The sequence below is a fragment of the Trachurus trachurus genome, assembly GCF_905171665.1.
Source record: "Trachurus trachurus genome assembly, chromosome: 12".
Lineage (NCBI taxonomy): Eukaryota > Metazoa > Chordata > Actinopteri > Carangiformes > Carangidae > Trachurus > Trachurus trachurus.
The window spans coordinates 17432953-17459247 of record NC_139908.1 but is presented as its reverse complement, the minus strand read 5'-3'; the positions used below and the strand labels follow the sequence as shown (position 1 = coordinate 17459247).

Here is a 26295-nt window from a genome sequence, read left to right as displayed (position 1 = left end):
GTAAAAACCTCTTTGTTGACACATTTATAACTATTTGTTAGTGGCTGATTATTACTGTATGTTATTAGCTGTTTATTCAAATTTTAAAATGTCTGAGTGATATTTATCAAGGTGATTGAGTTTCTGTGAGACATTATGTGATTAAATATGCAGCACAAGCACTCAAAAAACATCAGCAACCAATCTGGGCCACACTTGGTAAAAAAGTAAAGCAGACAATTTAACATATTCAATATTTGAGGAGCCTCAAAAATATCAAAAGCACTTCCAAGGGCTCCTTGTCATATTTGAAGTTTTGTTTGACCACTTTCTGAGAGTGAGAGCACATATACGACAAACAATCCTTCAAAATGACACCAGACGTAACACAACACTTAGAGCAGTCACATCTGTGCGCTGAAAGATGTTCCCAAGGTGTATAAATTTATCAGCAACTAGAAAGGCGACATTTTTAGCGAAGAGTGGTTGAAACTGGATCTCTTATAATAAAAAAATGCCTGATTTTTGGACAGGTTTCTGAGGTCTTCATATTTCCTGATACACTTGCAGTGATTAAATGACAGTGAATCAGCACAAACTGGCAACTGACACATTGATGACTGAACCAGGAGCTTTGGCATTAAGTCAATGCGCTATGCTCTATATGTCAAGCATTTAGAAATTGAGCTTTTAATAACCACCTTTGTTTTGTTTTTTTGTTTTTTGCCTTTATCCACTTGGTCGTACCTTTTGTAGTTGATTGATCTCCTTCTGTTTGCTGTGAAGGGCCACCAAGGATTGCTCATGCTCTGTCTGCAGCTGCTGCTTCTGCTCTACAGCCTCGTGCATATGCTACGAAGAAATAGACAGAGGGAGGGAGAGGAACAAGATGTGGTTATGCTGAGGGATGAAACTCAGAGATGATTTTCAACAGTGTCCCACAAGAGCCACCCAACCACAATCTTTCTCTGTAAATGGTGACAGATAAAATACAGCTAGGCCTCATCCGAATATTTCTGTGGCTATCCCTAAAAGGAGGGTGTGTGTGCTGCAGTGGGTTGGCTACCCACCTCGTCGAGGAGCCTTTGAGGAAACTGAACACAACGTATCTGAATGACAATTAGCAGCAGCTGGTTCTGCATTCTGATGAGAGGAAGATGCTCACAGTTTGCGCCATCAGAATATGGTCAAAAATCCTGAATTACAACAGGAAAAGTTTGATTATTATGAAACCTGCTTATGAGCTTTCATGCTGAGAGTTAGACGAGAAGACAGATGCCACCCTCACGTGTCTGTGTTTGAGCTACGAAGCCATTGCCAGCAGCATATTCCTCAAAATGTTGAATTATTACTTTAAACATCAATCTCAACTTCTCAAGTCTTGAGTTCACTACTTAAAGTGAGAAGAGTTTGATACAGCATGAGCTTGTTATATAATTTATAATGTATATTTGTCATATTCAATCTGGTGTAGGCTCCAACCTGACTCAGACAAAGCTGTCACACATGGTCACCCACACTGATCCCAAATCTACCCTCTCTGAAATCAGCCGACTCATGACTATACAGTATCTATCCGTGGAGTCACGACCAGCTGCCACATCTAGCAGAAACAGGGTTAGGGCACAAGATGTTTCTGCGAGCTTAAGAAGAAAAGACAGCTTAGAAAGCTCTGACATTCATCATTTTCTCTCTGTATTCTCTCTTCCTTGAAAAAAAAGAAAGAAAGAAAAGCCTCTTTACCTCCCGGAGTGGCTTCGAGGTGTCCTGAGCAGGCAGCCACTGCTTTGCATAATCAGGGAGAAGCTCTAAGCTGCAGAGGACTGGGCTGAGAGGAAGAGGCAGAAAACTACTTTTTTTAACCCTTGAATATTCAGAGAGATGACTTGATGAAGTCACCTACATTTTCAGGAAACACCCTGTGATGTCATGTGAAAACTGAAATAGACCTGAGCAGTTCATCTGAAGCAGCAGCATTTCAAGTGCTCAGAGGTAAAGAGTGAGCAGGGCAACAAGATCAGCAAGAAAACACAACTCAAAAACTCAAACACAACTGAGTTCTCAATAAAGCTGGCTGAGAAGGGCACTTGCAAAGCTAAAACTTACTGATGACATTTATACCTGGAGGGAAAATCTAGATGTGTCCATAAATGAGAGTGATCCCAGGTGTGTTACGACAACATATACTTAGCTGATGTACACTGCTGTGCTGAATAGAACACCTGAAATCAGCTGGAGGATTAGTATGACCTTTTGTATCAAATTTGATACATGGGTTTTTGAGACCTCTATATCCTCACTGTGATTGTTTTCCCCTTGAAAAACCTAATGTATACAATCAGATACTGTACATGTAATGGTCAGATAATCCACCAGGGTGAAGTAATTAATACACCAGGGGGTCTTCACTTGGGACATCCAAAATGGCCACCGTCAATCAGTGACCCACATGTGTTTTATCATGGATATTTTTGGCTATTTTGAAAACATTATGGTAAGAAAAACTTTTTTTTTTTTTACTGAAACTTGAATAGGAACAGTTACTGCATTGATGTAATGTAAAATAATTTAATATTTAATAACTTATTTTATAGTAAAACCGTGTTGAAAATGTGTGTATCAAATTTGATACAGCAGGTTTAAAAGGTAATTTTTTTTGCAAATCTGTCAATAGTCATTTTATTGCATTTCATATATTATGCATTCCATAAAGCAACATACAGTCTTCTTATTATTTAAAGTTACTGTCCCAGGTGGCTATAGCCTATTTAAGATTTTTTCATCAAATTGCACAACTAAACACCCATCCCCTCTGTCCAAGACCATTGCTAAGTAAAACAAACCGTTGCTAGCCGCTCTGATAAGAGTAGCACACAGCTATGCATGATATTTACCTTATGTTTCATTTTTACCTTCATTAAACAGCTTGGGACTAATTGTAACTTGCCTTGGACACTACTGCTGAAAACCAAACCTGCACGATAAGAGCCTCAGAGCCAGTGGTTCCGAGACTCTGATCATGCAGGCTTGGTTTTCAGCAGCAGTGTGCAAGGCAGAGAGCCTCCACTCTCCCTGTAACAAGTTACAAGTCACTTATCTTACATCACAATTAGTCCCAAGCTATTATTATTATTATAAAATTATTTAGCAACGGTCTTGGACAGAGGGGTGGGTATTTATCAGGTGTCCAATTCAGGAAAATCAGTCAATCAATGAATAAATGCAGCCTTGGATGGTAACTTTAAACTAATTTAAGGTTTAAATGACATGATTAGGTATATTTAGAGTAGAAATGTATAACCTCAACGGTCAAAGGTCAAATGTCTCTTTATTGTCATACAACACATGTTAAAAACATGGGACGAACGAAATTGCGGTGCCCTGGTCCTGTGTCAGCCCACTAAGATAAATAAAAATAAATAAGTACAATAAATAAAAACTGTAATTAAAAAAAACTAACCTATATTGTATTTTCAGTCTGCTGTATCATGATTGAATATTGGGTTAATGTTATAAATAAATAAATAAGTAAAAGCGTGATGAAAATTAATTTTGTACGTTTACTTAACGCTTCCAAGGTTTCATTGGTGGATTTTTTATTGCTGCCTGAAGAAAAAGTTATTTTCTATGTTTAATGTTTTGAAGTTTAATGAATTACAACACATTAGTTGTATGTGTTTTTATTTGTTAAAAAAAGAAAAAACGGACCATTAAGACCTGGTGTATCAAATATGATACAAATTTAAAATCATATATGAAAATTAATTTTTTTAATTTTTTTTTTTTTTTTTGTCAGAAGGTCCAATAAATACTCCATTTTCAAAGAATTAGAATTTTCTGGCAATTATTTCATGGTTCAGGCTTTACAGGGTTAAGGAAAATGGGCAAATTCCCCATAAATAGTACACAACAACAATAACTACAGCTACAAAGCAAGAAGGCTTTCTGGATAATTTAACATTTTAAACATTTCTTTTAACAATGTAACACTGCTTGCCCTGGTATATGTCTACCAAAACAGACGTGACGAGTTAGCATGACCCACAGTAAGAGTAGCCAGAGTTATGCTAATAAGAAAAAAAATAGATTTTCCTTAACAAAACATCTCAGCTGCCTGGTTAGGTGGATTGTTCTCTTCAGTGACGACAGCAACAGGCCTTGTTATGTAAAAAATATATGTTTTGCTTGTATGTTGCCCTCCAGCTATGGAAGAACAGCACAAAAGAGGATGTGGTCTGCTGACTACTGCCTTACTCCCCAACAGAGATGTGAAAATAAGCCTTTTTTCTAGCAGATTATATAACTTTAAAACAAAGACTGACAGTGCTGTATCTCATTATTGTTGACTGCTTTTTTTTTTCATGTGTTTCCTCCTCCATCTCTGCTTTCTCCACCCACGCCGCCCTGTGTAATTTTCTCTAAATAGTCTCTTTGTCTTTATAATCAATACACAATGAGAGAGTGACAAACCACTCTTTGCTGTATTAGAGAGCAGGTCAGTTTTTTTCTCATATGGGGACATTTCTCTCTCAAATATCCTGACAAACAGACAATCGATAGGAGATACAGGGAGGCGAGGATTTGTAATGAGAGTGCCTCTCACAGCGCAGTGAGACTGTGTCTGATTACTATTGGCAGACCAGAACACAATGAAAAAAGAGCCTCTCCATGAAACCGATGACACGTCACCTCATGCGCTGCATCACTTTCCCTCTGAAGTTTTCTTAGAAAACAAATACATGAGAGTTGGGAACGTTTCCAGAAGAGGGTGTAAAAATCTGGACAGAAAAACGAGGGTGGAGGAATGAATGAACAGCATGTAATGTAGTGGGAGCTACAGTATGTCAGTGACAATATGGATGAGTAGACTCTGTGGTGGTGATGGAGTGTGAAAAGAGGATAGAGGGCCTTAAGTCTTTATAAAATTCTTGGCTTTAAGATCTATGCCAGATGTGTGGTATCAGTTCCTGGACTAAATTTAGTTTCAAATATACTGTACGTGTAAAATCTAATCCAAAGCAGATGATTAAATCTGCCCCCTGGGAAAATTCTTGGTAGAGAAGGAAGACTGTTCTTGGTATATATACGAAAAATCAAATATCAAGATCCTTTAATCAAGAAGTCCAAGATTTCAGTTTCTCCAGGTTCTATAATTGGTGAAGTCAGAACTGAGACACTCATGGACACGATTTCAGACTTCTGTCCCCACGCTCCAAATTGATTTCTGACATTATTAAGTTATCTGTTGCTGGCCATATGGTCTCTTTTACTCCACACTCATTGGCAGACAACTGAAACCACCACAGCACTCACACTGTCATCCAGTGAGAAATCAGGGAGAGGATTTGGAAACATTACAGAAGTATGACTATCGGCAAAATGAAAACTTCATCAAACTTTAAATTATGAAAATGATCTACTTCCATGGTGCTTGGAAAAGATATATGATGCAAAAATGTTAATATGAATGCTCAGGGGAAAGGGAGAGTGTGGTTCCCATATCATTCCTCAGGATTAAAAGGGGGAAAAGACGGGATGAAAGATGTCTCACCTTTAGAACCTGTTCCAGGTTCTCCACTTTGCCTTGGAGTTGGCTCCTCTGCTGCTGCACCACGTCTCTCTCCTGGCTCACTACAGCAAAGGTCTGTCTCAGCTGCTCATAGTCTGATCGCACCTACATGGACAGAGAAAAGACACAAGAGGGTTCACAGGCATGTTAACAAGAAAGATGTAGAGGACCAGTGAAAAAGTCAGTGGAGGCACAAACGGAAAGACAAAACAAACAGAACAAAGTGAATAAAGAAAATGCTTTAATTTCCCCTTTTTTTTTGAAGATTTTCAAAATGCACTCGTTACTCTGTTGTTCTGTCTCTAAAGAGGAAAACAAGCATGCAGTTTTTATGAGGTTTGTTCTTGCAGCAGACCTAGTTTTTACATTTATGAATAGCGGCAGCTTTTTTCTGTGGCTGGAGGGTTGATTGGGAGTTCACACTCTGAAGAGAAATTAATCAGCACATTTCCATTTAGCCTTGATGAGACAGAGCTGCTGACTGGAGCGTTCTGCGTCTCGTTTCTTCATCAGTCAGGGGCCTTGAGCTAAGCTAGTTCCTCTAAAGGTGGCCTCACAGGATTGAGCAGAACCATCCCTCAGCCATGCACCCATCATCTCATTAATTAACAAAACAGATGAGTGCACAATAGATAAGCGCAAAGTGCTCAAAAATAGACTGCTGCAAAGGAAATGAGTTCATTCATAAAGAGGACTTTATGATTGAAGCAGCTGGAGTTGGAAGCTTCACTATCACCTGAACTATATCACTAATAATCATCATTATTTTCAAGCCTATAATATTATTAATAATAATAATAACAATAATAATAATAATAGCTATTTTATGGAGAGATATACAAAAATGCTTTACATGATAAATTGGCTAAAGCACAATATAAGTGTAGAGCAGGATATGATATAAAATTAAACATTAAAGCTGTGGTCTAGTAATATTGCATTTTAGTGCCTCTCTTAAAGATAAACACTCTTTTCATAACAATTTAATTTAGTCTTTTTTTAAAATATTTAAATCAACACAAGCCCTGCAATAAATGTTATGCTCATGTGGTGTAAAATATTCATTATCTATATCTGTTAATTCTCTGGCAAAGATCTAACAATGCAAGTGTAATTCATTTTCAGTGATCACTTTCTCTAATCATATCATACCATATCATCTTTCTCTCCCACTCTCAGCTTCTGTCTTTCTTTTTCTTTCCTGTCCAGTACGTTTTGTTTGCGTCTTTGCCATGATCGCCCTTGCAAGCCACTCACATTTATTCCTACTGTACACCTGGCAGGACTGGACATACCTTTGCCCCACTTTCTTTTCATCTCTGTGACCACCTTGTCAGTGCACAGATGGCATCTTTTTGTGTGGACACGGTGGAGCAAGAGCTCTGAGCCAAGTCCCTGGACGTGTGTCAAATCTGCCCCCTCTGTGAAAGTCACTATTAGCACCAGAGTAGCAAATCGCCCACCATCGCAGACGGTCGCTGTGTCTCTGTCTGGGTGTGTGTGTGTGTGTGTGTGCATGTGTGTGGACTGTCCCAGTGCAGCCACAGTCATGGGGAAGGGAGAAGGTGCAATGATGATGATGTTTTATGTATTAGATGATATGTTAGAGATTTAAAAGCACTGGAGAGGCAACACGTGATAACATATATGATGATGATAACACGGCTGCAGGTTTATTGATCTGTAGAGATGGATCACACATCCCACCTCATGACTGATTTTACAGTCATGTATAAGACATTGTACGTGTGATATGTAGCACCTCTATCACTAGTACTGCAAAAATAAAATAGATTTTACCATCGATCTTTGTCTGATCTGGCCACTCGGTATCACTGTGTGTGTGTGTGTGTGTGTGTGTGTGTGTGTGTGTGTGTGTGTGTGTGTGTGTGTGTGTGTGTGTGTGTGTGTGTGTGTGTGTGTGTGTGTGTGTGTGTGTGTGTGTGTGTGTGTGTGTGTGTGTGTGTGTGTGTGTGTGTGTGTGTGTGTGTGTGTGCTTAAATGTGTCCTTGTGCAGTGTCTCACCTGGTCATATTTCGATGCCTTCAGGTGGTGGTTAATCAGCTCAAGGTTCAGACGGTTTTTCTCCTGCAGGGCAGCATGGAGCTTTGCTTTCTGCGGGAAAAGAGAGAGAAACAAAAGTTAACTTTGTTGGTAAACTATGACACATTTTCCCCCTCGCTGCAAAGATTTTCATGTCTGACTGCATCACGTATGCGAGCCACACAGCGGAACTCCATCTTATTAACTATTACATAAGCGACAGATGAAAGACTCAGGTTAGTGCCGATCCCTCCCTCCGTCTGTATGCATGTGCATGTGTGGCTAAGCTTTTCTCCAAGATGCTGTCTGGAGGACAAAACACACAGCTGCATACTGTCACCCTCCATTTGGTATGTGGCATTAGGAACGAGAGGGGGGGGGGGGCGGGGGTGAAAAGGAGGGGAGCACGGCAAGAAAGCGACGAGGAGATGGAGAGTGATGGAAAGAGGAATAGGAAGTGGGGAGGGGGAAAGGCCCGAAATAAAAAAATTAAGTAACTAAGGAGAGAGGGATGCAAAGAAAGGAGAAAATGAGTGCATAATGTTGGTAAAATCCAGCAAGCTCAAGATGAGATTAAGTTTCACACCACGTAAAAAGGATTTAAAAAGAGGTGTGTAGCTCCTGTCTGCACTCTCCACTGCACAGATCCACATTCAGAAGTTGTCATGCCGCTGGTGCTGCAGGTACTCAAGCATTACATAATTACGCCAGACTCAAACTAGGGCAATGCTCTTCTCCTATCGCAGCTCTGAGCATTCAAGAGTGATTTCACTGCGACTGGTCATATCCTGGCACATAATACCACTTCATGCTGGTGCACTGAGCTCATACTGTTGATTGTCATTCTCAGCATCCCCACTATAATACGTGGATAATTAATTTATAATAGCCTTTTCTCTGTTCAGCTTTGTCCTTAAACAATGAGCAGTCTGAGAGTCAGTCAGGAATTTGTTTTCCTGAGAAGTCTAGCCGGATGTGATGGTGGCGGGGCCTGGGTTCAACACTTGTTATTGATTTGAAAATATTGAAAATACAGAGAATTAGGTTGACGGTTGACAAGGGAGAATTTAATTCAATCTCCTTTTCCTTTATGTGTAGAATATGTGTAGAATTTAGAAGAAGAATAAAACTGAAAAACTACAATTCAGAGTGACTGATGATCACACAATCTGATGGACAAAAATTGTATTTTTAAGTTTCATAAAGTGCAGCTGTCTGTGTTATTTTTAATCTATACGGATGAGCTGTAAACAGTCAAAACACAGCGATACACCATACATGCATGATATATGCTCTCCTGAACCTCAAGCAAAAAAGCTGTTGAAGCTTAGTGTGTCAGTTTCAGTCCAAGAAGAGACTGTGTGGTGCAGAGTTTTATGATGAAATTTATCAGCACAAATAGAACTCGGTAAACCCGAGCCAAGAGGAGGAGAGGGAGAAAAACAGACAGCGTGAGAGGCCGGCAAGGTTCATCCATCTCTTAGTGTGTGCAGGCAGAGAGACAGCTAGGGCTGTCGGAGGAAGACACAATCAAACCAAGACAGAGGGAGAGAACAGACAAGGACAGGAAGACACAGAGAGACTGGTGAGTGAGTTCACTGGCTGCTCTTATTGTGTAACGCTGTCGCCACATCACATCACTGCAGACCACAGAGCATCCAGCGCACAGAACCACACCTCGCTACAGCAGCAGCCACAAATGAGCTCATTTCTCTGCCTCCGACTGTTAATTATGAAGACACGGCGCGTCATGAGGTGTCAGCTGCAGTCGTCCTCTGCACTGACACCCCAGGACATGGCCTTGTAGTTGACACCGTAAGAGAGGGTGGGGGCAGGGAGGGATCCAAAGACAACTGGAATAAAGAGTGGTTGTAACAAAATTTTGGCAGGGGAAGGGGGGCGGGGGGTTAAGAGTTTGGTTGAGGTTTCCTGAGTATAATAAGAAAAGAAACACGCACAAAAAAGGAAAAAAGTGTGACCTTTCCAATGCTTCTTTTTACAGGCCTCAGGAACGATGTCTGCTTTCCCATTTCCTCCCACTTCTAGTGAATCACACATTCACAGCTCTGCTTAACACTGTGTAACATCTTGTAAACACAGTGCTACACTGCAAAGCCAAGGGACGCGCACACATTTCTGTGCCAATTTAAACCGGCGTCAATATGCACAAATAAACAGAAAACAGACAACTACTTTCTTCCTTCCCCTTCTGTCTGTTCTCTCCATTTATCTCCGTCTCCCACACGTTTTCCTTCCGTCGCCGCCATGATTATCATTCTCTCCCCAAACCCACTAATTTAGCTGCTGGCCCTGAATCTGCTCTGCTCACTGGGGCCAGCATCTCACTGAGAGAGTCCCAAAATGTATTGGGCATCCACATTGAGTGACTTGAGTGTCTCTGTTTATGTCCATGTCTGCCTCATGGGGTAATTGTTTGTACTGTAATTCCTGTATGTGCAAATTAATAACCTTACATTAGAAGCGATTTAGCACCTGGCTCAGGAAAAATAAAGTAGTAGCTTTCCTGTAACTGGCTTGACAGGAGAAGGCTTTCAGATAATAATTAAGCATTTTGGAGGATTTAGTCAGATGAGAAAATTGATATCAGGCTATGGTTAGCTTAGCTTAGCATAGAGACTCAGAGGTTCTGGTAGGCAGTTGTTGCCCATTAGACAGGCAAGCTACTTCTCACTGTGTCCAGTTTTTATGCTTAACTAAGTTAACTATCTCTCGGCGGCTTCATAATAAGCAGACAGACAGTAGAGATAACAGTAATGTAGTTTAGAGCCTGATTACATTGTATACTCTGTGTATCTCCCTGCCATGTACAGTCTCTGTTCTCCTTGCATGATGGATCAAAATACACTTGCACAAAAAATATACTGAGAAGATGGAGCATGTTTACAGTTACAGATTTCATAATAAGTTTTGAAGCATATCAATATCATGATCAGGACATAATGGAAATCATCTTCACATGTCGTTGTGTTTGATCTGACATCAAATGCATCAATTACTGTTCATGATGTGTTCACTGGAAAGAGATCAGTTGTACCATAAATAACCTGATTATGACATAGTGGATTAAGGCAGTGCTTCTGGTTATTGTAGTATTGTGTGTCTGTGAATCAGCAAGTCTGAAAAAAGCTGCAGTGTCATGGTTTTTGTATTTTGTTCTGATGCAGATACCAGATCAAGGAGTCACTTTGATTTGATGAACAAGATATCAGTACACAATTTTATTTTGTCCTTGACATTTCCCTTATACGTTTTTCACTTTCTGATGATGAGGACTTGAATGGCAACTCCTTGAAAATGATTTCATTTGATCTTCTCAGATGAATTCAATGTGCCTTCATACTGATGGAAATTAAACATGAATGGAAGAATCTTAAAATAATTCCCTCCTTTCATCACCCAACATACACAGCTTTGTTTTATCACATGTAAATGTACTTCTGTCCTCACAGCTGTTTTTGCAAGAAAATATTTACAATCCTGAAGATGCCGGATTTAACAGTGATGTAGGCTTTGAATGTATTTAAGGAAGGTGTTTATGCTTTCAAATTGTGGATGATGTGCCACATTATAATAAACCAGCTGTTAATGGGAATTAATTGCAACATTTAAATGCTATCTGTCGTCAGCCAACGGAAGATTATACAGACAGGATGTTGGATTTGCTTAATTTAGAAATAAAGGTCTTGGATCATATTGGTAATACTAAACTTGGCAATATGATATTTGAACAAGAATAAGCTGCTAGCTTAATAATGAAGAACAGATGGAGAATGAACCTGTGGGTGCTGAGATGGATACTCCTGACTCTAAATGGGATTCTTGTGGGTAGAGGATAAACTCCAAAGAGGATTTGTCATTAATCAGATGTCACGATAGAAAAATTCGGTTCCACGTAACTGGGAGAAAAAGGACAATGAATGATAACATATCTGTCAGTACCAGTAAAGTCACGGACAAACACAGATGCACCACGCTGACAGAAGTTCATGGAAAAACACACAAAAAGATATGACCGTGTAAAATATAAAGATAATACATGTATAATACCTTCTGCAACAAGATGTGTTTTGCTACATGAAACCTTTTCCAACAGAAACTCAAAGCGAAAGTCAACGTTCATTAATTTCTCTACTTATAACACAAAAACCACACTCTCAGAGCATTCCTCACCTACATATGAAGCATAATCAACTCCATATTCTCTTTTGTAAGTTAGATTAAGTGCAGTTCCGACTGGCTGTTAGAACTGATGCTCAAATAAAAGACTTCGCACAACCATATTAGATTATTTCAGTCTTATTGAAATATTATCATATCATAAACAGATTACTTCCTCCATTACTTTCCACTAAACTTTGTGTTGAGTGCTTTAATAGGATGACTACAGTTAATGTGTGTGTGTGTGTGTGTGTGTGTGTGTGTGTGTGTGTGTGTGTGTGTGTGTGTGTGTGTGTGTGTGTGTGTGTGTAAGACTGTTCTGCACTTATGTGGTTAGAGAATGGGTAAATGGAGTCAGAGTCACGACTGTTGTCCCACCACTAATAGCAGCTGCAGCATCAGCTGTCTGTTCGGCACCGCCTAATGTCTGTAGAAGTCAGGACCATGGACAGCTCCTTGAATGAGCCCAGTTTAACGGGTGCAGATCAGGACTAATGCTGTTAAAACTACTGAGGACTCTGTAAACTCTGTACTGGACCCTAAACACCACTGGTAGTTTTACATGTTGAATCATATTTAAAGCCTTAAAGACCCACTCCCATGAAAATCGTGTTTTTCGTGCTTTTCACATGTTCCTGTGGCATTTTTCTTGTGTTAGAGCACATATCAGCAGAAAAGGAAGTGCAAAATTGCATTTCTGAGTTTTTCTGCCTTCAAATTGCTGTAAACCAATGGCAGACGCAAACTGGCAGTTTCAGGGAGACTGGAGCTGACGTGTCACAGCTCCAGGGGAGGGCACTAGTGCTACAAGCTCCCGCCCCGCTCTGCATCTGGCTGAGAGGTGAAAGGCTTGACAGCTCGAGGTATAACCAAGGGGGCAGTTGTGGGTCTGAGAAGTGAAGCTCACTTCCGCGTTCAACAAACTGCAATCCCCCCGGCTTCCTCTGGGGGCTGGTGTCAGAAGGGAGCATTCTGACACAGCGCAGAGCAGCGCAGTCTCCGCCCACCCTCCAGAGGTGCATTGCTAATGTGCATTGCTAATGAGCTGGTTTTAACATGACCGAAAAGGGTTGTGGGAGTGGGACTTTAAAGCAGAAGTAAGCGATCCGGTCGTTTTGGCTAACTTCTGGTCAGCCGATGGAGTTAGCAGTCCCCGCCCTCGTCCCTATGTCACCACATTCACACGCTGCGCACACAGAGAGGACCGCCCCTTTATGCCGTTCTCTCTCCTCATTGGATAAAGGTTGTAGTATACAAGGAAAGTTTTCTCCTCGGCTTACAGCAGAGCAGAGTGACTGACAGACCCGTGTTTCAGACCAAACACTCTATGTAAGTGATTGCTGTCGGAAGATATAACTATTTAAGACTTATATTAACACAAACATTCTGCTTACTTCTGCTTTAAAGCCCCAGTATGTAACTTATTTGGCTTTTTATTAGCAAAAACCAAATATTGCTAAGTTGAATAACACCCGCATACAAATGAAAGCCTTCTCATACTGTACCTTAGAATGAGTTGTTACAAGTCGTTACAAATACATAAGTGGGCAACACACCGAACCGAGGCTGCCATGTTGCATCGCCATTTTTTACGTTCAATGGCAGCATGACCATAGGTACGTTCAGATATGCAACCGCACTGCTAGATGGGGGTAATTCCTACATATTTAAATATCAATATAAGGTATAAAGTGCATATTGATATACAAAGTCACATTTGAGATATATTCATGGATATAATGAGTTATAGGTTAAATAAACATTATTTTGCTTTTCAGCTCACAAAGGAGAAAGTTTTTTTTCCCCACATCATAGTTTTCAAACTCACTATTGTGACATTTCAAAATAAGTATCTTATAACCATTTCCATTGACCATTAATTAACCTCAATTTAGACATGTGCTTGTATTTCACAATAGTACCAAACATTTTAAAGAGTTTTGGATTCATTTTTCTTCAACTGGGAACCATTGGTTTCAGATGATTTCAGTTTTGACCACCAGGAGTGCTAAGGGGCATTTTTGTGGATCCCCATTTTGTAAGTATCACTAGCAACATGGCATTAAGTCCTGAGCCTTGAAAACACACATGTAAACAATGACTTAGACTAACAAACAAATTTCTCACAATACATTTGGAAGACAAACACGGAGTTTGCAGAATGAAATAGGTTCATAATTGCGTTCTCTTCCATTACCTGATGGTGATTCAGTTTTTAGCAGGGAATGTTGCTTTTCATAAAACTCATATGAGCTGACTCAAGGAACATTTTCACAGTGATTGATTGCAGCTGTAGTACCATGTAGCTGTAGTATCACATTGCACAAGTATATTTTCACAGTGATGGATTACCCACCTAAAGCACATTTCAAGACAAATGCCATAGTGAAATAAAAAGAAAACAATGACTGAGTACAGGGGAAACATCGATCTTAAAAAGACATACAGTACCGTCTGAAAATGGCTGGCAGTGGTAAGTATAAATATTGCCAATGAAGTAAAACATTCATAGTCATCAGTGTGATCATTTACTGTAGATTACAAACAAATTACCTACATACTGTGGTGCACCCAAAGAGGACACATTCTCAAGGTTGATGTTAAACTTTAAAGCTGTTGAACACGGGTACTTAAGGAATTGGTTATGAAAATGAGGGGCATTTTGGAGATTTATTGTGCAGCATTAGCAAGGGCTTCGCTGCAGCATAAAAGATGATACATAACGGTTTGTCCTCTGAAGGGCTCAGTAGGTGTTTGCCTTTTCACAACTGAACGTGCAACTTCAATCCCACTTGATCTTGAGCCAAACATCAGCTTCCTTGGAAGACTGCATTGAGCCTCGAGAGCATTTCAGGATCAATTGTTTATAATACTCTTAATACTGCGCATTACCCCTGGTTTACAACATAGGCATGACACCTGAACAACTGTTACAGCTGCACAATGCAGTAATTTACGTTAACCTTTAAGTCATGTAATGTTCTTTTTATTTAGAAAATCTACCCTTTAGATTTGGACTGCAACCTTTTGCGTTACTCATCTTTTCTTTGTGTTTATCATGAGGAGTAGTTCACGGTAAATGTTACCATAATGTCATCAATAGATTATTCATCAACATGCTATTAAAATATTCCCCTTTATGTGTCAGTTTCAAAGCATTCACAGACATTCCTCCAGTCTCTGCCAATAATGTGTCCCTACGGGTGTCTCATTCATAAAGCATAAATAAATTAGTGTTTAATCTAGTTTCAATGGTACTGACTGTACACTTCTGTTTTATGTATACAGACACATATATACTCAGACACACACGTGTGCACACACATGGGCATATGTCACAGCCATAAGACCTATGAGACCATCAATAAGCATAAACTGTGGACGCAGATGGCAGTGGGTAATGCCGATATAGCAAGTATTTGTATATAGAGTATTTGTGTCTGTGCGTGCCTCTGTGTGTGAGTGTACGTGCAAGCTTCAATGAGTTGCATAACTAGAATCTCCAGGCATACATTAGCCAAAAGCTCTTGCACATCGTGTGTTCCAGACCTCTCATCTGAATCCTAAAGATTCAAAATCCCCCCCAAAAATTATTCATGTGGCAAGAATTACCTCACATCATAAAACACACATACACACACTGAGGTGAAGTTCTCACGATGTATAATACCCTTATCATTGGAGGGAACCCCCTGTTGTTAGTGCATATGTAAATAAAGGTTTTGAAAAAAATGTCTGAATACGAAATACATGACTCACTCCTGCAGATTTAATAATGTGGATCAACTGGAGCTTGAATGGACACCCAGCCTACGCAGACGCAGACGTTATGCCTCGCAACAAAAGACTCAGTGTCAGGTCAATCTGGCACGGGAAATTTTATGTGCATCCAGAATCTTTCAGGAAGGAATCACTGTACACAAGAGTCTTTTGTGCTCAGTAAAAAGTACATACTGGAGATTTGATGAAGAATGATGTGTTCAAACATTCAGATCTGTGCACAAATACACAGGCTTACGGGATATCAAGCAGTTAGGGTTTTTTTTTTTTTTTTTTTTCCTACAACCTGTCGTGTGTGTGTGTCTCACAGTGCAGGGGACCATCCAGACTTTTATGGAGGGAGAAGACAGAGGAGAGGCAGGGAGAGGCCGACGCTACCGTCAAGAGAGATTAACTTCTCCTCCACGTAACACACATCCTCATTCACCTCACTCTTCCACCTCCTCTGTCGCTGCCCCTGTTACTCATCTAAGCTCTGCACAGCTTCTGTAATGTTTGTGCTTGTTTATGTCTTGTACACATATATACAGTTTATATAGTGTTTGCTTTTGAGTCTCCACGGCTGCTCCGAGGCACGATGCCAAATAGCTACAGCTACTCCCCTCTCTTGTTGTATTGCAGTGTTCTTTAGCGGTACAGTGCCCTTTGGTTGCACTGATCTGATCAAAATCATTCATTATTCAACAAAACTGATCACCAGCAATTCTGGTCATCATTATTTTTTCTAAAATGTGTTTATTTGCTGATATTATCTATTTTCTAAATGGTGTACAATGTACATATTTATTTATATTTGGACTGTTAAGATGGCGCAAGATGTTGTGTGGGATTCAGGAAACAGTTGGTGGGCATTACAAAGTGATTATTCATAAAATAATACTGGACAGATTGAGCGATAATGGAAATGATTGTTAGCTGCAGCCTTAAGGATTGTGCAACAACAACAACAACAATCTTCACTGCATGTCATACTGTGCAGTGATGGGTCTAATAAAGTCTTGATCGCAGTCTGTGTCAGCCTGTGTGATGTCAGTTTTGAAGCTTGTCAAATGGTGCAATGAACGATAAACAACATACGGCACTTTTTCAAAAAAGGAGGACTGAGAAGTCAAGGCCAGGCCAGGGGGGGGAAAAGAGTCCATGTGTAACTTTGACTGTGTAGTATGTGTGACACGTCGAGGTGCTCCAGCTGCACTGTATATGGAGGACCCTCCGGGAAAAACAGTGGACTCCCTGGAGTATACATATGCCCCACGGGGAATATTAGGGCACAGCGGTATGTGTGTGTGTGTGTGTGGGTGGGTGTGTGCTGTATGTATATAGTGTGGGAGCAGGCTGTGAGAGTGAAACAGGGTTGCCATGACGTGGGCAGCAAAGCTTCCAGTCACATTGATGACATAACACATTTGATGTGAACAGGACCTATTATTCCCTCAGGCCACACAGAGAATATCAGAGGGCTGGAAAATAAGTTCCGAGGAAGATCAGTGTAATGCTAATGAGGAGCCCAAGAGCTGGTTAAGGATTACATGTGCTTGGATGGACCTTCATGCTCACATAATGCTCGGATGGACCTTCATGCTCAGAATACACAAGTGCACACACATGCACAAGCTTGCATATAAATGCTCAAGCACGGCCAAATCCATAAAAGTCTCAACAACACCCGGCCGGAGATGCGCACACATGCACCTATGTGCTTACATCGCCACACACAGCCATGCACGCGCACAATATCCACAAATACACACTCAAATGACCCCAATCTGCAGCAAAACATACCGCACAAGTGCTAAATAATTTACATCTGACCTCACTGCACAGTTGCTAAAATGTACAGTATGCTAGAAATACACTCACAGAGCCTTAGCAGAGGTTTCCTCGCTACTGGTTTCTATGGGGGTTCACAGTCTAGATCCGTTCATATAAACACTATTTTATCTTTATCTACACCTGCTGATTGTGAAACATATTACAGTCCTGTATCTATATTAGATTATATAAAAAGGGCGTATAAGGATAAGTATGTTTCTGCAGTGGTAAACAGCACAAAACTTGAATTTTATCCTCTGCAGCAGCAGATGCTTCAAAATCCTACAGACTGTCTTCTAACTATAAAGCCCAAGGAGAACATGCTGTTCTCTTCCCATTGGCTGCAAATACCAGCAGAGTTGAGAATTCATCATAGTTTTGGTTTTTAATTTTTTACCAATCATGGACGACACCATGTGCTTATCTGTTGTGCCCACAGTTATAATTGTTCAAGTTGCCTAGCCAGACTCAACTACATGTCTTTAAAGTGGCAGTTTACATCTCACTATCAGATCATCCACATCCTATAAAAAAAAGAGATGTACTTCACTGGTTTCTTGTTAATCTTATTTCTTTTCTGTTGATCTTGTTATTGAAACCATCCTTCTAGCTATTCTGTTTGATACTGTGTGCTAAATACCTTTCAAAAACGTAAGAAGCTATATAAATAAAGTTGTGTGTATCTCATGTACTTAATATTTGCTCTGAATTAGCACAAAATTACCAAATGGCTCCTTTTGTAAGCAAAGCAACAGCAGCGCAACATGGACAAAAGAGTTAGGGCTGCTGCTACCATGACTACATCCCTGTCATGTGAACAAAGCATGCAAAGCATCACTTTAATCTCTCATAGACTTGTCTCTCATCAATCTCACAGATGTCTGGATTGTGTCCTGTCAAGCTGTATCTGCTGTTTGTGCTTGGATTTCTTTTTTCAGTGATACAATTAAGGAGAATTCCATAATGGCTTCTGTAATAGTGCACAGCAGATGCATATGACCGAGTTCCAGGTCTCCGGTGAGCCGGACTCAATGGCACAGAGCAATAGGTGACAGTTACAGGAGCACAGGTGCTGTCATGTCATCTGTATCCGAACAGGCTGGCCTGTCTGACATTGTGTACCACCCTCTCCCTCCTCCCTCGCTCCCCCCTTCATCTGGTTGCCCTTGGTGTTCAGTCCACCGAAGACTTTTGTCCTATGTTTAATCATTCAAGCCCTTCCAGACACAAAACACTGGGGACTGATGGAGAGAAAAGAGAAGAGAATACAAGAGCTGAGTGAAGGAAAACAACAAAGACAGAAGACAGGTACAATTTAAGTAAGAGAAGTAAGACAGGGTAATCAAGAAGTGGATGAGTAACAGAGAGAAAGAAGCTTACGGAGGAGGAGAAAACGAGGAAAGAGAGGGAGAAAAATTACCAGGGCCAGTTGGAGATAATTAGTGATGTGGAATTAACAGGCTTTTATCAGCATGTTCCCTTGCTAAAGGGCTCACCTTGTCTGGCAGTGTCATGGTGAGATTGTGTAGCGATACAAAACCAAATAGGCCACAAAATGAAGTTTTTGAAAGGGCATTCTGGTCTGCTGTACTTTCCTGCCTGTTTGCCAAAACTTTAAACAACAACGTTGACGAGGCTTTCAGGCTTCAGGGCTCTCTACATTTGTCCCTTATTGATAGTATGTTTATGTCGATGCTAGATGAATAAGACATCTACGTCTTAAAACCTGGCAGCCTGGAAAACGTCCTAAAAATACATTTGTGCTATACACATGAAGGATCATCATGTGATCAATCAGCAGGATCAAACACTGATACTGAGTGAATCAATTACAAAGCAGCTGAAGTGAATCAGATCTCAAATACCTCTCTGCAACCGTTTATTTCAGAATTTGAATAGCACAGCACTTTCCTGACAAGATGAATTAGGTGCTGCTCATAATATTCTTTACTAAACTGTATTTGCATTCAGACTTTAATCAGACATCCATTTACCACTGACTCCTCTCACTTTCCCTCTGTGCCCCACCCTCCTCCCTTTGCTCTTTCCCTCTGCAGTGCTCTGTGTCTTTCCTTTAGTAGAACTTCTGTGTATCTTGAGAAGCTGCCAGGAAATGTGAGGAGGAAACGTTCCTTTATTGTTTCCCTCTCTGCTATCCCGTCGGCTAAATGACATCAACACTTATGGCGTGTATGCTAGCGATCAATACAGCACTCACTCGTATTCAGGCATGTGTTCGCGTTGGGAGCTACACATGTTGCATTCACACACACACACACACACACACACACACACACACACACACACACACACACACATATGCACACACAACAGGGGAAGGGGTGAGGGGAGGGGATGATAGGGTTGCTATAGAAACTGTTCTCTTTCAGGTATGGAGTGTCAGGATGATAAAAAAAAAAAAAAAGTAGCAATGAACTATTGCATTCAACATATCTGATGCCCATTGAACTGTCTAAATGTAAACCTACATACAAGACTTGCAAACCAAAGCTGTCTAATTTATTTCCCATTCAAACCTCAAGGATGAGTTAGCACACCAAAGAAAAGCAGTAAGTGTATACACACACACACATACTCACTCAGAAATGAAATACTATACAGTGTATCCACACATACAATGCAAAAAAATAGACTATATTTAATGTGGACAGGAGTGGAGGGAGAGTAAACACGCATGGACACACTGTTAATAAGACAGTGGAAATGTGGGGGTGTGTGTATGAAGGCATAACACTGGAGTAAATGTGGAAATGTGTGTCAGTGTGGATGTAAAGTACACAGATCTTCTGATGTAGAACTCAGGTCTGTGTGTGTATCTATGTGTTTATTGATGTGTCGCCACACCCCTGCAAGGCTATCACTATTGGGATTATTGCAGTGCCTGTATATCCTGAGGAACATTTTGATTAGTCAAGGAGGCTGGATTTTAGCTGCCAGACTCGCTAATAATCTCAGGAGAGGTGCAAGGAAATCAGCCATGAGACCTAAAACACAAGTTTCATTTCCCCTCTGCGTCTCACTCCTTCTTGCCCTCTGGCACCAAACTGAACATCAGCTGACACGGCCAACCAGCCTGCTGCCGAGATGAAGAAGTTGAAGAAGAAGAATCAGAGGAAGAATGGTGCAGGGGGAGCGAGACTGGGGGTGTGAGATTTTCCCCATCATTTCTACAACCTGGTGTTGCCTTCACGGGGCACAGAGAAAGGAAAGGACTAAATATTTTAGACAGAGAGAGAAAGTGATGCCAGTCATACAAAGCAAAATGCTGCAAAATGAGACTTAAGCAGAACCGACTGTGCACCGATTCTTCCTCTCTCCTCTGCCATTTTCCTCCATTGGTCGCTCATCCTCCCACACAGCCATATATTCAAACATAAGCACAATGGCGTTACATGAACCCTGTATATTCTAAACCTACACAAACACTTGTTTTAAGCATGTGCTATAACTCACTGGAAATTAAAGCAATTACTAAGTGATTGGCAGTAGTGCAAGAACTCTGATTTGGCTCTTGTTTCAGTGACTAACTTGATGTTTACATTCAACTCATTACAAAGATCGGTCTCTGAAAATGTCAGACATGTGCACAATGCGATAGCATTTTCTTATTACGATGAGACATGACCATAAAACCTTCAGCAAGCTATTTCCAAATTATTTTAGTTGTGTAAAATCAGGCAGAAGTTTTACCCTATCCTTTCCAAATCATTCAAACTCTGTGTATAAATTACACATGCACTCAAAGCCATAAAACACCTGGCATACACACATGCTCCTATAAAACATCCTCTTACACACAGGAAGCAAAATGTGTTACATTTGCAGAAGCTATAAGACAAGTTGTGTGTTTAGTACTAACATCATGCAATTTAGCAGAGCCATAAACTACAGCCTTTAAATGCACCATAAAGGTGAAACAACAATTTTCTAAAATAAATTCAACTGAACTTTTTTTTTTATTGAAAGGTAGCATTTGTTGAATTTGACTGCATTTGTTTAGCTAACATAGGTGTAGCTAATTACCTATCAACTAAGAATACACAGCGTGCCATCTTGCCATACATCACACATTTTAACACCACACAATTAAACAATGAGTTGTTGCCTCGTGGGCATAAATGAATGGTGGAAAGCAAGTGTCAGTCAGCCATGAATGGGTTAATATTCATCACCAACACCTGGCAACCCCTCAGTGGGCAGGAACCAGGAAAAGCTCAGGTTACCGGAGCCGATAACGTCAAAGCACACACACACACACACACACATATACACACAAACACACACACACAAAATCAATTTGTTTGACAAAGCACCACACGTTTGTCTCTCTCCCCGAGTCTCTAAATGATCATGTGAACATGTGTCTGCATGTTATTTTACAGTTAATGCTCATACATACCATGGAAATAGTGAGCAGAATTTGACAGCACTCAAAAGACACCACCATTGTACACACTCTGAAAAAACCCAAAACACATTTTCATATGGACATACTAACCTTTTCCAGCCACAAACACATCATTAAACCCCTTCACCGTAACCCCACCCCTTAACACACATACATACCACAAACCACACACACACCCACTCATCTCCAAACAGGTGGCTCTGCTTCAGTCAAGGAACACAGAAGCTGGATGCTGCTTTTTCCTTGTCAAGTCCCAGAAGAGACAAAATGTACAAATCCTCCTCTCCTCTCCACCTCTCTGTGGACGTTTGTCTCTTCCTGCAGCAGCTGCACAGACAGGTTCTCCCCAGCTGCTTGGCTATGCTAGCCCGGTGCACTATATATAGGACTCAACAGAGCTAAATCAAACACCAACATACTCAAGCCACTGATGCAGAGACAGAGATAAACCGCAGCAGCACAGACAGAGTGGTGATAAAGGATTCAAATTTACCGTGTGTGCTGGTTAGCACAGGAGCATCTTGACTGAGGTGTCGCTTACTCCTTCTTCCTCCTTGCTCTGATCTCCTCCCTTCTTCCCTGCTCTCTCTGGGTGGGGAATTGTCAAACGGCTGCAGCAGCAGCAGCAGCATCAGTAGCAGCTCCAGGGCCTGCGTGTCTCTCTCTCCCTCTCTCTCTCTCTCTCACTCTCTCTCTCTCCTTTCCTCCGCCCCTTCTCTCCACACACACACTCTCTTCCCTACTCTCCCATTCCTCTCACTCTCTCCCCACCCCCGAAGACCCTCCTCCTTAACACCCTTCCTCCATCATTTTCTCCTTTTCTCTAACGCGCTCTCTCTTCCTCTGCTCAATTTCCCCCTTTCTCTTTTGCGCTGTACGCGTGTGCAGCGAGCTGCGGAAATCCACTCTGTTGAATTAATCAGCCAGCTCCACTGTTACAACCATCAGCTACAACAGTGAGCTACTGTTATGCGAAAAAGGTATCACTGCCAATAGGGAACAGACATCTTGGAGTCTGGGGTACAAATAAGGATGGTTTGTTGGAAGGCTGCCCTGTACATCCACAGTCTGGACCTTTGTGCCTGTCTGCCAAATTGAGTGAAATGACAGCAGCCTGCATGACGCTGGCTGCTGTCACAGACTCCTTCCTTTGCTCTGCAATTCATGTGTTAAGCTGTGACACTAATTGACCAGGGTTTTGATTTATGCCACTTTTGCTTTCTGGCCAACATACATACATTGGATAATGATGCTGCTGGTATGAATAATGAAAAAAAAATGAAAAATAGGATGCAGGTTTATCTGTTAAGTTTTGTCTTAATCACTGAAAAGGCCCAGCATCAGGTTATTGCAAGAAGGGTCGTTTGTTTGGTGTTTTTAGTGACACAGTTGGAGTATAACGCTGTTTGCTTACCCAATCTAATGTATTTGAGGATGTGTAGTTAGTTAGTTGGTGAACAACAAGGGAGTGACATGTAAATTAAGTGTATTAATGTTGGCACTTTTTGGCAATGTCATTCTTGCAATATAAAATCAGATGTGTAAATATCCTTTTCATTCTATTGTATAACTCTAAGTCTCCAGAGGTGACACAAATTAAGATATTTTCATATATCTCGTGGCTGAATCTAAATGAATATTTTCTCCACATTGTTCTGTAAGCAAGGGGATTTCAGCACAGAACTAAGGGTGATAGACTGAGCTCTTGTCTGCTGATTTAGTTATTTAGGAACCGTCAGAATCTCTACTGCAGTTTTTATTTTTGCTTGGGCCTTAAAATTACACTCAGGGTGAAGCCAGCATGATTCATTTACCAGTATTTTTGTTTGGAACATGCTCAACATTCAGATCAATGTGGGAGAAAGGGATGTTTCTTCAGACATTTTAAGACATTAAGTGTGAGTTCTCAACAAGTCACAATGACAAGGTGATTAGCAGATATGGTATATGTACCAAATTCACCATCAGTTTCGCATGTCAGCTAAACTAATTTTTATCTAATGCATCTGTTGAGAGCAATTTCACTCAGATGAAGAAAGTTTTACCTCATGGTGGTGCTAGAGGAAGGGTCAAAGGATCAGTTTGATCACTCAAGATTTCAGTCTGGGCCAGAGTGGCGGGTGACCAACTGTTCAACATTGTAGTCCACAGACTCATGCTGCGAGCGTGGCTAATAAAAATCTACTGTAGCTGCTATGAATCCAAAGTGACCACAGCCTTCTTATGTCATTGTGCAGTTCACTACAAACATTTCAAAGCCACTTGACCAGACTACAGGTTGTACCATGTCTGTGCTATAACCTGACCATCTATAGGCCTATTGACACCAACTGAGATACTGAGATTTTACTGAGGTGTTTTCATGTAAAGTTAACTGAACAAAACAAATTCCAAACACGTTTTTTCCGTTAAATTCTACATGCATAAAACGAAGCTAATTTTATCCCCATGCGACCAATTATTCCATTTTCTGTCTCTTCCAACTCTAATCCTCACAGTTTCACAGCTTTTAGCCTTTAACTACAACACAGAACACACTTGCTATCACACTGCCTACACTGCCTTGTCACAATGAGTAATTATATCATATTGAAATCAGCTTATGTGTGGGGGCTCATGCGTGTCCCTTCATGTGTATGTGCCTGTGTGAGTATGGGTATATCACAGATACCCCCTAAAATGATTTAATCCGGTTAAGGGGATTTTCAATTAATCCAGGAGGGTCCTACATTTTGACAGTGCAATATTTTTAGCACATTTTCCTTCTGATGCAACAGAATCTGTTTTTCCTACCAGTGTTATGGGTAATATGAATCAGTGCTCCCACACCATGTATTACTAGTATTTTTGTCAGCATATATTCTGAAATCAAGTCAGTGTTCACCATATGTAACTGTCAGTCTCTGTATCTATATCAAAGTAATTTCGCTCTTACTCACTGCTTTTTCTGCTTCTTCTATAGCCAGCGCCAACTTAATAAAGACTGAAAGCATTCGTTGCCTAAGAGGCAGCACAGAGAGGTACATTATTAATTGTGGTGGAATAGTAGCAATTGCCATTGAAGTGCAGCATGAACAGATGTCCCAACAGCTTTACATCTCGGACTACGCAGTATATACTGGAAGTGACTTAATAAGGTCATAATGAGTGGTTCCATTTGGTTAGAATTGAAGGTTAAGTGTAGACTTACTGTGGCAGTGGAAATACTTTGCATGAAACACAGAGTATGCCTTTCAGGATCAGTAAGAGAGACCAGCATAGATCAGACTGGAGCAGCCTCTAAGTGCGGCTGTGGGTTTGGACAGTTAATAATAATCAAACAGAAAATTTAAATGACACTGGTGTTATCGTTTAAACATGATCCTCTCGCTACCGGGAAGAAAGCATAATTCATTTCAAAATTTGTGTCTGGAATGAACTCTGTGAAAATGTCTGAAATTTGATTATGGGCTGGCATGGCCCTCACTGATATACATCTACTCTGCTTAGATTACTGCAGGCATGAGGCTGCACAGGCCAGACCAGTGGCCTCAGTCAACCTTTCTGCCAGGAAGTGGGCAGTAAAGAGGTTAGGACAGGAAGTGTATGTGTGTGCTGAGTTGGGTGGGGTGTAGGGAGTTGTTAAAGACTGGGAAGGTAAATGGAGGGGAAGACCTATTGAGATTTATGGTGAGAAGAGCAGGCAGTGACAAAGCAGAGGAAATGTAACAGATAAAAGAAAGAAGAAGAAATATGAAATAAATATTAAAAATATTCAGATTGAAAGTACTACCCCTATAGCAGAATAATCCTCAAGCATGTTCTCAGTGCTGGCTGTGTGCACTATTATCTAAAAGAGTACACTGATAATTCGGCCATATTGTTATGGGGAAAAATTGGTACGATTGTACATTTCAGTGGGAAATTATTATTTGTGATCTAACAATTACAGTGGCACTGTTTTTTTTTTTTACGTGCTGATAACAAGACAAGACAGTGACAAACAAACAAGATGACTCATCCCGTGGGTACTTGTGTGTGTGTGTTGTCCATGCATGACATAACGTGACATAAAATGACGTAACATAATATAGCATAGTATAGTATGTAGCATGAAATAAAATAGAAATGGCCATTATTATAATTAGAGTTGTGTATGACTAGGCAAAGTGAGATAAGATAGACTGAAGTATTCGGATCCGGAGTGCCGAGCGACACTGTTGGCACTGTCATCTTAAATATCTGATATCAGTCTTAGCTGGGCACCGTATCTACAGATTAATGGGTTTCAACAGAAAATATCAATAAAATTATAATACAGCAATTTTTACAGTTGAAAATGAACTTATTTTGAAGACACCCTATGGTTTTCAAACATAATATATGCCGTCACATCTCAAGATTAGCTTTCTACAAGCCTTGGGTTTATTTCACTCATTCTGGCTTTGGTACAATTAAAACATGTGCATTGTTCAATTGAAAATCAGCACAGCTGTTTTTACTAATGCTTGTTGAGCCACAAAGT

At 40.6% G+C, this 26295-nt stretch overlaps 1 protein-coding gene across 1 annotated transcript in view; it reads right to left on the bottom strand.

The window, feature by feature from the left end:
• The window catches only part of rimbp2a (RIMS binding protein 2a), a gene marked incomplete at both ends in the record, with an annotated part of 60336 nt that overhangs the window by 19377 nt on the left and 14664 nt on the right, over positions 1 to 26295 (bottom strand). The window contains 3 exons of the mRNA XM_083983442.1: positions 727 to 831; positions 5531 to 5653; positions 7574 to 7663. Coding sequence (XP_083839568.1) covers positions 727 to 831; positions 5531 to 5653; positions 7574 to 7663 — 318 coding nt within the window. The remainder of the gene's footprint in view (positions 1 to 726; positions 832 to 5530; positions 5654 to 7573; positions 7664 to 26295) is intronic.